Below are 12600 nucleotides of genomic sequence, written 5' to 3' on the forward strand. Positions count from 1 at the left end.
TCCACGTAGCCTGCACCCACAATTCCAATCACGTGTGAAACTTCACGCGCACCCTAGTAATCCACGTACCCCGCTGGCACAGGCCCAATCGCATGTGAAACTTCCCACGCACCCCAGTAATCCACATAGCCCACACACACAGGGCCAATCGCGTGTGAAACTTCACGCACACCCTAGTAATCCACGTACCCCGCTCGCACAGACGCAATCGCATGTGAAACTTCTCGCGCACCCTAGTAATCCACGTAGACTGCACGCACAGGGCCAATCGCGTGTGAGACTTCCCGCGCAACCCCCAAATCCACGTACCCCACTCGCACAGGGCAAATCCGTGTGAAAGTTCCCGTGCACCCCAGTAATACACGTACCCCGCTCACACAGGGCCAGTCGCATGTGAGACTCCCCGCGCAGTGGGGTACGTGTATTCGGAGGGGTGCGCAGGGAGGTTTACAGGCGTTTTCGTGGTTGTGGGCCTGTGCGCCATGTACGGGATTTGTGCGCTGTACATGGCGCACGGGGAGGGGTTGGGGGCGTAACTGGTGCTGCTGCAGGGTCGCTGCGCCACTCTGCGCCATGGATGGTTTTGGATGTTACAATCCATGAATATGCTGTGTGCGGAAATGGATTTTAGCGCACGCAGCTGGCGCAGAAAGTCGCACGCGCACACTGTGCGCCAGCCGCGTGCGCCACTTGTGCGCTGAATTCTATGAATTACCCCCAGAATGTATTGCATGCAGGCATTTCAGAGTGAGATAGAATGTTTTTAATGCAGGCAGTTCTGAGTGAGATAGAATGTATTGCATGCAGGCATTTCAGGGTGAGATAGTATTTACTTAATGCAGGCAGTTCTGAGTGATATAGAATGTTTTGCATCCAGACACTTCAGAGTGATATAGAATGCATTGAATTTAGGGATTTCTGTGTCTGAGATAGAGCACATTCTCAGACATTTAGGGCCTCATTGCTGCTGGACCCGGAATTAATTACCGCCTATGGACTTGCCGGATTTACCGGGGCATTACAGCCCCGGTGGTCCGGTAATTCCGGAGGTGGAAAAACGTTACTCCCCATTCCCATAGGACCCCATGGGGATGGGGACCATGGAAACACCGGCCGCGTAATTAACAGTGCCAGTGTTTCCATTTCCGTCTGCAGGCGGGTGGCGTTACTCTCGCCAGGTCAGACCTGGTGGGAGTAACACCACCCACCTGCAGAACTCATAGTTTGCCGGTCCGGAAACAACGGTGGTGGTGGGTTTACCGCCACCATTGTTTCCGGACCGACAGGGTCATAATGAGGCCCTTAGTCTTGTGGGAGCTTCTGCAAGGAGTGAAACAAAATAGATTCTGGGAAATGTAGACCTCTAGAATTCTTCTCTGGGAGAGGAGATGTTCATTTTTCGAAATGTTTCCCTCTAGCCGTCTCTGTACTGAGGTAGAAAGAGTGAAAACTGTCTTCTTGGGTCATATGTACTGAGTTTGTCGAAATGAAGAATGACAATCTAGTCCTCTGGGTGCCCCTGTATCCAGTGATGTAAAGTGAATTCTGGGACGGAAAGTCATTTGGGTAATTTGTAATGAGTGAGTGTTACGACGGTGGTGAAAGTCACTAAGACACTATGCTTCAGTGTTTCCTGCATGTTTTCCATGGATCACAGAATGGCAGTGAAGGCTGACTCGTGAAGGTCAACTCATTGGAGGGATGTAGGGTGGTCTCAAGATATAGTATACTATGTTATAACGTTGAGTAAGAGAATGTTCAAACACTTTGACTACAACGAAGGAAAGGAAAGTACCTATAGGTTACAAGTAAGTAGGCTTTGTGTAGAAAAGAGCTTAGGGTCTTCGTATGTGTATGGTGGTCACAGTAAAAGCATGTTATTTTAAATACCATTTGCTTTTAAAATACTCCCCAATGATGCGTTTGGCTAAAAAGGAAGTACTGCATTTGGTAAATATGAGCATTTTACCCTATACAGCACATGTAGTAAACATCCCATGCTATTCCAACTTATATTTAGGTGTTATTTTAAAATATTTATGGGATCTATGTGATTATTGCGACGGCCGAAAATGGTGACTTTTTTTTTAACCCTTTACACCACATATATATACGTGGGGAGACCCCCCTCAGCCCCACATATTAATATTATACTCTAACCCCCCCACATATATATGTGGTGTAAGGGGGGTTAAAAAAAAGAAATCAGCATTTTCGGCCGTCGCAATTACCAGGTCGACATTTTTGTATGATTCCAAATTTATGATACCACACGTTTTACCGTTAACACCAGATAATAATGTGTTCCTTAGAGACCAGGTTCACTGCCCTGTCCTACCCAAAAGTTTAAATAATCCCTCCCACCTGCACCAATTTGGGCTGGTGGTAGTCCTGGGCATTAATGGGACTTGTATCACGTGTTGGTCTCTCATTATAATGAGAGAGAGAGAGATACCGAGAGAGGGAGAGAGAGAGAGAAAGAGAGAGAGAGAGAGAGAGACAGAGAGAGAGAGAGAGAGAGAGAGTGAGAAAGAGAGAGAGAGAGAGAGAGAAAGATTGGCTTATTTATATTCATCTGTTATTTATAGTTAATCTATAAATAGCAATTTTATTCAAAGCGAGGTACATGAGGAAAACAACGTCATGAATAATAAAAATGCATATTAAAAACGAATGCAATGCATAGATGGAAAAGAAGTGGTTGGCTGATGTTCTTATGGATATGTTTTAAACAATGTTAAAGTGAATCTGGAACATATGCATCCGAAGATAACTCATTCCAAATTTCAAGAAGCAAGAGTTGAAAGGAATGGAAAGGAGTTAAGGCGTAAGGAGGGCGCTGAATAGGGAGTGGATCCTGGTAGAAGAGCAGAGTGGTCTGGAAGGCTGATACCAGGACATAAGATCAGAGTACAGATACATTACAAATTAGAAATAACATGAAAATGTCCAATCAAGGAATAGGCCAACAGAGACAAGCAATCTACGGACAAACATGGGAGGAGTAATCCAGCATAAAAGGATATGAACTGCAGAATGCAAAACAGGGTAGACAGAAACAGAAGTACTGCATCTTTTGGCCATGCCACATAAAGAGAGCAGCAATAATTTGAGAAAGAAGCAAACATTACTGTAACTATTTACTGGAATAAAATGTAAGTAAATACATTTTTTTAAAGAAATATTATATAACTGGAACCAGCAAGAACGACCTACTGACGGAATCTGGTGTTGACAAGAAAAGAATGAATCAAAAAGCAAACATTGATCGAGGGCTAAAGTGGCAATAGCTACCTGGAGAGGATGAAAAGCAAAAGATCAAGGACTAATGTCTGAGGAAGCAGTAGGAAAAAAGGAATATTCATTTACTTAGGGTTTAGATGAATATGGTGAATATCCATCCAGGATTCAATGTGAGATACATTTTTAGGGAGACGTTGATGAAGAGAGTCTATAAAAAAGAGGGAAAGAAAAAGACAATCTTTTATCAGCAGAAAAGTCAGTGTGAAAACCAAAAGATTCCGAGTCTGGCGCTAACCAATGGCGCTATTAGCGCCTTGGTCGGCGCCGGACCCGTACCGGCACCGCCCTGGTGGAATGGGAAATTACCGCCCTATTCCGAGTTGACCAGGGCGGTAATTTCCCATTCCCCAGGGCTCTTCCCCATTCCCAAATGAGCCCCCATAGGGCTCAATGGGAATGGGGAAATTGCAAATAACGGTGACCGTACTTTACGGTCACCGTTATTGGCTTAAAAGCACCTTTGCGCCCTCGTTCCTACCGCCTGCTAAAAGCAGGCGTTAAGGACGAGGGCGCAAAGGGAACTCGGAATGTGGCGGTAAGGGATTACCGGCACCGGTCTCGTTAACGGTGACCGGTATCCCTTACTGCCATACTCGGAATGAGGCCCAATGAAGCCAGCAGGAAAGCATGCAGAGTAAAAAGAAGAGGACCAAGGAAAGAGCCTTGCGGAAAACACAAAATGACAACGAAGAAAACTAAGAAGTAGAACCTTTTAGGGATTTACTAGGTAGGATGTAAACCCTAAAATACCATAATCAGAGATACCAAGTGAAGACAAAATAGAAGCACAGTGTATGAACATATACTGGAAGAAGAGCTGTTTTTGTACAATGAAATGGCCAAAAGCTGGATTCAATTGGAGATATTATTTTATAAGAATTAGGATAAGCAGATAGTTGGGAGTGAATTATTTTTTCCATGTGTCTAGGTAAATAAGGTTGTAGTGATATTGGATCTTGGTTTGAAGGATTACATACATCAAGATTAGGTTGTTTCAGTAACATAATACAAGTGGCCTGTTTCAATTTAGAAGGAAACCAACCTGAAACCATTGTGATTGAAGAGAAGTATCAAGCAAAGTTACTGAGTATTGCAACAAAAGAGTACAAGAGGATTTATTCAAGGAAGCAGAACAAGGATGAGTGGCAGCAGTAAGATGTGCATAAGCAAGTAAGGCAGCTACATCATGTTCTGATACAGAATAACATGCAGAGAAGGAGCAATTACCAGAAAGGCACATAGCTGAACTAATTTGGAAGCAGAATTATTAGTCTGAGTGACAAATGTTTGGATATCTTCAAATTTAATAAATACCCATCTCTATAAGAAGGAAGTCGGAACACAGAATTATGAAACTGTGGGAGGAGAAAGATGAGTAGATTGAACATTTTCAGAAAATATGAAATAACTAAATGATGAATAACCAATTTGCAAGCTGTAAAACAACACCCAAGATAAATGCTTCTGATTGATTTGCAAATGATGTCGCGTGTGAGCGTCCTCACAAGCGACATTATTTGCAAATTCAGGGTCTATCGAGGAGCCCAGCTGTACTCCAATGGACTGACCGCAATTCTCTCCACAGGACCCCATCTGGGATATCCATACCATACCACTAGCCTTGATTAAGACCCACACGGTCGAAACACGTGTCAGCTGACTATAAATGGGACCATGAGCCCACTCAAACCAATTGATGACTATTAAAAATTGCACTTAACACTAATCGTAAACAGTTTGGAACATCCACTTTTTGAAATAACAAACTAATTGTGAGGTATCCAGGATAACCCCTGATCTTACAACAAATGAGGTGTGGGCTTCACCTCAAAACACATCCTGTGACCTGGCAGCAAGCAAGAAAGACACTGTACAAATCAACAGAGCTTAGCAAGGACGGTTCCAACCCTAGGGCCCCATCACAAACACTTTTACTACCTTAGCTAATACAATAAACAACGGAAAGTGGCCAATGGCTGAAAGGTAATTGCCCGATCACTTTAAAGACCAGAGGTAAGTGCCAAGAGGGAAACAGGACACAGATAAAAACTCCAAATTAACTTTGCTGCTAGTTTGCCAAATCAGCCACCCCTCCTCAATTATCTCTGAATGTCTTGATAGGAGCCCACTTGTCCCTTAGTGTAGAATCTGACAGCCCTAACAAAAACCTGTCCCTGAGGCAATCGAGAATGAGGAAAGGGCTGATCACTAAAAGGGCATTTCTTCTACACCATCTAGTGCAATTTCACTAATGACGCTTGACAACAAGGAGGGTGGGTGGCCTCCTGGCCTCATGGATATAGAGAGCCACATCCTTAGAACATCCCAAGCTTCTGTGTTCTAGCAGCTCAGCTTCTAACCCATCAGCTTTAACCACAAGGGGACTGGCCATTCCAGCCAGTGAAACCAAATGGAGGATTAACCGGATTCCCCTGTGCCATAAGGAGGAAAATGTTCTTCTCGACCCATGTTGTGGAATCCCCTCCCGGCAAATCTTCTGAAGCATGCTTTGTATCAGGGTAATTAGTGGAAAGGCATACAGGGCCAAAGGAGTGGTAGCCTTCCCTCCCCCTCCGCTCCCCCCACAGTCCTGTGGGGACTGATGTTGAGAAACAAATCATGAGAGAAGAGCATCTTTTTCTGGAGGTAAAGGTCCATCCACAGTATGTGGAACAGCATGTACAATTGCAGAAAACTCTCTGGGTGAAGAGAGGATAGATTTGATGACAAGGGTTGATCTGGGAGGGTTAAGACACTATGGTTCCAAAGAGAATGGATCTCAAAGATTTAAGAGAGATAGATTTATTGATTTATTGCATTTATTATATGCCCAAACCCGTAGATATCACGGCGTAGGTTACAAAATGCTTAAATCTGGTTACAGGGAAAATCCATGTTACAGTACAGTCCAGGTTACAAGAAGCTTGAATCTGGTTGCAGGGAAGATCCATATTACAGTACAGTAAAAAGATATATTACAAACTATATACATTATAACTAATTACCTGGTTGTGTTGAGGGCTATGCAAGGTATTCTATTTTATGCATGATTGATTCTATACAAGGTGTGTCATTATATGCATTTTTGATTCAGGTATAGAGGCTAGGTGTTTGAGGGACACAGTCACGTGTATAGTGGGGGTACAGAGTCAGCTGCTTACTTTAGAATTTGTTAAAGAGCCACGTTTTGATTGATTTCTTGAAGCGCAGATGGGATGGCTAATTTCTGATGAGAGTGGGGAGGGAGTTCCAGATTTTGGGTGCTGTAACTGGAAAACTACTGGCCCCTGCCATGGATTTCTTGAAACGAGGAACAACTAGTTGGGTGCTAGAATTGTATCTTAAGGATCTAGGGGCTATGTTGTAGGAAATGGCATTATTGGCATAAGTAGGGGCATATCTGGTGAAGCATTTATGTGTGACACACAATGTTTTGAAGAGGATTCTAGCCTTGATGGGGAGCCAGTGGGCATATCTCCTGGTCTATAGGGGAAACTAGAAGTAAGGTCCTGATTCTCTTTTCTAGCAGAGACATTAAAAGGGTTGTAGTCAGAGTTAGTCTCAAGGCTAATCCCTCACGCAAGTAAGGACTGTGCTGAGGAGGACAGATGATGAGGTAATGGGCTTTTTTATTGATATAAATATCAATACCGTAACAATATCATACATTTGCCTGCAATCCTGTGCTGGTGTTGAAAGTGGCTGGCACTGTTGATCAATTTGTGCCTTTCTTAGTGAGGCCAGGGAGAACATAGGTTTTGAGGTTGTTCAATTTGTGCCTTTCTTAGTGAGGCCAGGGAGAACATGGGTTTTGAAGTTGTTCAATGTGTGTCTTTCTTAGTGAGGCCAGGGAGAACATGGGTTTTGAAGTTGTTCAATTTGTGCCTTTCTTAGTGAGGCCAGGGAGAACATAGGTTTTGAGGTTGTTCAATTTGTGCCTTTCTTAGTGAGGCCAGGGGGAACATGGGCTTTGGGGTTGTTCAATTTGTGCCTTCCTCAGTGAGGCCAGGGGGAACATGGGTTGTGAACTGACCTTGTGCTCCGGTTCTTTGGCAGACAGGAAGATCTCATCCTCTGGAGTGATAATGCGTAGTGTTTGGCTGGAAAGGAATGCATAATGATCATTATTGTGTGCCGAACCTTGTTGCGAAACAGATGCACTACATCAGCAAATTGCAAATTATATATTCCTTTCTCTTCAATTGGCATTGTTCAGCTATATATCATTTATTTATTTAGAGAATACTGGATTCATGGAGTCCTCATTTTATTTGTAGCATTGGATATCGAAATACACTGTATAATGACTTCTCAAGATGGTGACAGAGACACTGGTAGGTTTATTACTCTTTCCATGGTCAGAACCCTGTTCATTGAGTATAACATCACAGAAATTTCGATTCACTCTTAATATGCTCCTAGCAGAACAACCTGGCAAAGTTCATCCCTGCCTTGTCAGACGTGCCCACTATTGTGGGTACTGTGCCTTTAGTTAAAGTTGGTTAACAACACACCATATTGGCCCAGACGCTGGATTTTAAGAGTAATTAAACACTGTGTGGCTCCATGAAGAAGGCATTCAGTGGCTTTGAGTGCAAGTGGCTCCCTGCTGTGACCCTGCACAGTGTGCAAGCGTTCATTAATTGAAGACAGGGCCTCATTACAAGGTTGCCGGTCTGGTAACAACGGTGCCGGTAAGCTACAAGCACCATTGTTACCGGACCGACAAACTACGAGGTCTGCGAGCTGGTGCCTTCCCGGCCGCCCGGTCTGACCTGGCGGGTGGAACGGCACCCGCCCGCAGACCCTGACGGATGCACCGGCACCATTCATGAATGATGCCGGTGCATACGTCCTCCCCATTCCCATTGAGTCCAATGGGACTCCAATGGGAATGGGGAGTAATTATTCCCAACGCCCGGCAATGGGCAATTACAGGGACTGCTGGGGATGTAATACCCAGGTAAGTCCCCATCGCCGGGCACTCGAAAAAAAAAGACTCCGGTGGCAGCCGTGCCATTTTTACCAGCATGGCTACCGCTGGACTCATAATAAGGCCCATAATCTGACAAGTGCCTTGTGGTCACCTTTTCTTAGGCTGCTGGTTCCAGTCTGAGTTGCTCATGGCAGTAGGCTAATGTTACCTTTGTAAATCACCTGCTTTATATATATTTGTTTTGTTTTGTCCCTGGTCTATGTCCCACTTCGTTCACTCCCTTATAAACTTTTTTCGGTGCTGGTTCTCATATTTGTGTTATTGTATAGGCACCCCTCTGGGGAATGCCTCCACAATCTGTAAATGTGTCATGGCACATCAGTGCTGATCAATTGACATACCCGTTCTTCAGATACAAATAGTAGCCATGCTAGCATGCCACATGTGGGTGCCACTGACTATGACATGCGGGTGCCACCATTTGTTGCCAGGGGATGGCCATTGACGATCCCTCATCGGAGGCAGGAACGACAGCCAATGTCATCATTTCACTTGCTTTGTGAATGAACTATCAGCCATAGCTGATAGGCAAGGAAATGCATTGAGACGGTGCAGGCATTACCAATATTTAAATCAGCAATTTGTCTTGTCTTCCCTTTTTAACAAACTACTGTAGATACAGATATTGATGCCAGATCAGGTGCTACAGACACATCCAACTGACCCAATTCCACGCCTTCTGGAGCACCACGATTCTTTGTTTCCAGGCCTGTCAGTGCTCTTAAACAAATTACTCAATTAAGCTCGCAACTGAGGTACAATGAACCTCCAGAAGGAGAACTCAAGTGCTGATTTAAAAAGAAATACCGAATAATTTCTTCTTTATTGAGCTTCTTGTTATGTCATGTTAATGTGATTTTATACACAAAAAACAAGGGGGGTCCTGGGAGTCCCTCTGCCAGACATTAGTCCTGGATACCAGGGATTTACCCAGAGTCTTTAGCTCACTATCTTTTTCACAGAGGAGAAATACGAAAAGCATATCAGTCTTTGTCTTGCTCTGGGGTAGTCCAGCACCAAAATGCAACAGCAACCCCAGACACGTGTTTCGGTCTGATTGGCCCTCATCAGTAGGGTGGAGCTGTGCCTCTCTAAGAATAGTGAGCAAGGGGTCAACGTCTGGGTTCCCCATGTACCTTAGGGGAGACCCAAAGTTACTTATAATATGCAAAAAGCAAGGGTGGTCCTGGGAGTCCCTCTGCCAGACATTAGTCCTAGTTTATACTGAATGGCCTAAAATGTGTATTCCACTCCCCTTCAGCCCCTTCTCTTACTCTCTTGAAAGCTCAGAGCACAGTCTCCGTTTGTTCCCTGTTCGCGCATGTATTTATTTATTTTTAAATTTATTTTTATTAATTTTATCAAAACCACAACCAGTATGAGAACGTTCAACTTCTCCCCCTCCCCCCCACCGGTGAGTAGCCCCTGCAACCTTTAGAGTTCATTAAGCCTGAAAGAGGTCCAATATCCTGATTCTGTGAGGGCACCACTGCATCATGTAGTCCGATTGCAAATAGTCCAAAACTGTCCCCCACCCTTTCATGAACGCACGAGGGGACCCTTGCAAGTCATAAGACAGTTTTTCCATTACCACCAATGACCAAACCCTCTGTATCTACATAGCGATCCCCGGGGGTCACATTGCTTCCAGTTCTGAGCTATTGCCGCCCACGCCACAATAACCACCCCCATAAAGCATCTCCATTGCGCCTTAGAGAACCTTGCCGCTGTACAGTCCCTCAAACCACACATCCACACCTGTAGACCCAACTGCTCCACGTAAGGAAACATCTTCTGCATTTGGCCTTTCACCCCTTCCCAAAAGGCCTGTATCCTCTCACAGTGCCACCAAATGTGCTTCCATGTTCCTTCCCGCCCGCAGCCCCTCCAACACAGTTTGGACTCCTTAGGATACATCCCATGTAGTTGCTCCGGGGTGTAGTGTCACCGCAGGACAACCTTAGCCCACATCTCTCTTGCCTGAATGGAACAAGTCAACTTAGGGATGTTCTCCCATAGATCCTTCCACTGCTGCTTAGCGAGGGGTACCCCCAACAAACACTCCCATTTCATCATATAATTCCATTTGACATCCTCCGTTTGTACATTTATGAATCTATATAAAGTGGCCACAAAGGACTTCACACCCGAATTAGACATGGTATATTGTTCAAATGGAGTGAGATCTCTCCCAGCCGCCCGCTTTATTGTTGGCGACCCTAACCAATGCCGTAGCTGGTTATACTTAAATCTGTCCGACTCTTGCAATTCCAGGTCCCTCAAACAGGTCTCAAATGACTTTACCTCCTCATCCTGAAACATTTCCCCCTACTTAAACCAGCCTGCTTGCTCCCACTTCTCAAAGGCCCCTTCTTCCATCCCAGGAGGGAAATCAGGGTTCCGAACATCGGGGTAAACGGTAGAGGGACACTCGTCATCGCATCCCTCTCCCATTGATCGTCCCACGCTTCTAGAGTAGATCTCATCACTTTACTTATGCGCAAATTGGGATGCCTAGTGTGAACCCCTTTCCATAAAAGACCACTCAGTTGAGAACGCGCAACAGCTCTGTCCTGGTCCGCCCAAATCGTGTGACCATCTCCCCCCATCCACTCGCTAATAACCCACATCTGTGCCGCTTGGTAATATCTGAAAAAGTGCGGGAACGCAAGGCCCCCATTCTGATATTGGGCCGTCAGCACCTCCCTAGCAACCCCGGGCTGCTTCCTCCTCCAGACAAAGGAGTATACCAATTTCGCAAAGGGCTCGAAAGAAGGATCTGGGGACTGTGACTGGGAGAGCCTGAAAAAAATACAACAACTTTGGCAGGACTGACATCTTAATCGAAACCATGTGTCCCCACCAGGAGATCGACAAGGGGTTCCAGCGTTCAAGGTCCCTCTTGGCCTCATCAAGGAGGACCGTGTAGTTCGCCCTGAATAGAGACTATAATTTCCCAGTGAGCTTAACTCCCAAATATTTAATCTCCCCTTTCGCCATTTTCAGATTAAGGGATGTCGCCACCTGCGTTATATCCTCCATATCCCCTGATAACACCAGGACCTCCGACTTATTCCTATTAATCTTCAACCCGGACACCGCCCCAATCTTCTCAAGCTCCCGACACAGCACCGGAAGGGAGCGAGACGGGTCCGTGAGAAGCACCAGCATATCATCCGCATATGCCATCAACTTATGGTGGATGCCCGCCATGCCCATCCCAACGATCGTGTGTTGCTCTCTGATCATGATTAATAACGGCTCCAGAAAAATTGCGTACAAAAGTGGCGAAAGCGGACAACCCTGCTTAGTCCCTCTCTTTAGCCCCACCCTCTCCGTGATCTCCCCATTCAGTGCAATTCTTATTGAGGGGGTGTTGTAATTGGCTTTGCCCATTTTCAAAAAGAGCTCCCCAAAGCCCATGCCCTCCATCGTCCTAAAAAGCATTCACCATTCCACCCGGTCAAATGCCTTCTCGGCATCAAGAGCCAGGAGGACTGCCGGCACATGCTTGATCCCAATCTTCTCTATCAAATGAATGATTCGCCGGATGTTATCATATGTCTTCCGGCCTTGAATAAAGCCTGATTGGTCCCTATGGATCAATTTAGGAAGAACCAGGGTCAACGTAGCCGCTAGGATTTTTGTATATAGTTTGCCGTCCAGGTTGATTAACGTGGGTCTTTCCCGACCTTATGAAAGACCATGACTTTGGCCTTGTTCATCGAAGGAGTCACAGAACCCTCCTCCCTGAAGGAGTTAAATAGTTTTGCCAATATTGGGGCCAGCACGTTCACGTATTTTTTATAGAATGCCGCCGTGAAGCCATCGGGGCCCGGTGCTTTGTGAGCGTGCAAGTCCTTTATCGCCTGTCTGACTTCCCCTTCGCTAATTTCGCCTTCCAGCGCTTCTGTATCCTCCCCTGACAACCGGGGTAAGCTTATCCTATTTAAATATAGACGCTGGGCTTCACCATTAGGTTTGTCCGACGAATATAACTTCTGATAATAATCTTTAAAGATCTCTCCCATGCCCTTCGTGTTGGTAACCATCTCTCCCCGCAATGTTTTTAACCCCTTAATCGAGCGCTCCTCCAACTTAGCTTTTAGCTGCATGGCCAAATATCTTTCGGCCTTATTCGCCTTCATGTAATAGTGGTGGCGAACATAAAGAAGGCTTCTCTCTGCTTTTTTAGTGCGCAGCACCTCTAGCTGTCCCTTCACGTGCCGCACGGCTCTCTTCAAACGTAATGAGGGAGAGCAAGCAAGTTCCCCCCCTTAGATCAGCAATCTTCCGCTCTA

General features: G+C 45.4%; 1 protein-coding gene across 3 annotated transcripts in view; it reads right to left on the bottom strand.

Moving 5' to 3' along the window:
* ALS2CL (ALS2 C-terminal like) overlaps nucleotides 1-12600 on the bottom strand; it is a 757501-nt gene that overhangs the window by 267424 nt on the left and 477477 nt on the right. For all 3 annotated transcript variants that reach the window (XM_069647086.1, XM_069647089.1, XM_069647088.1), the window contains one exon: nucleotides 7337-7403. In XM_069647086.1, the coding sequence (XP_069503187.1) occupies nucleotides 7337-7403 (67 nt within the window). The remainder of the gene's footprint in view (nucleotides 1-7336; nucleotides 7404-12600) is intronic.

Source organism: Ambystoma mexicanum, chromosome 2q (genome assembly GCF_040938575.1).
Source record: "Ambystoma mexicanum isolate Mex_15411 chromosome 2q, UKY_AmexF1_1, whole genome shotgun sequence".
Classification (NCBI taxonomy): Eukaryota; Metazoa; Chordata; class Amphibia; order Caudata; family Ambystomatidae; genus Ambystoma; species Ambystoma mexicanum.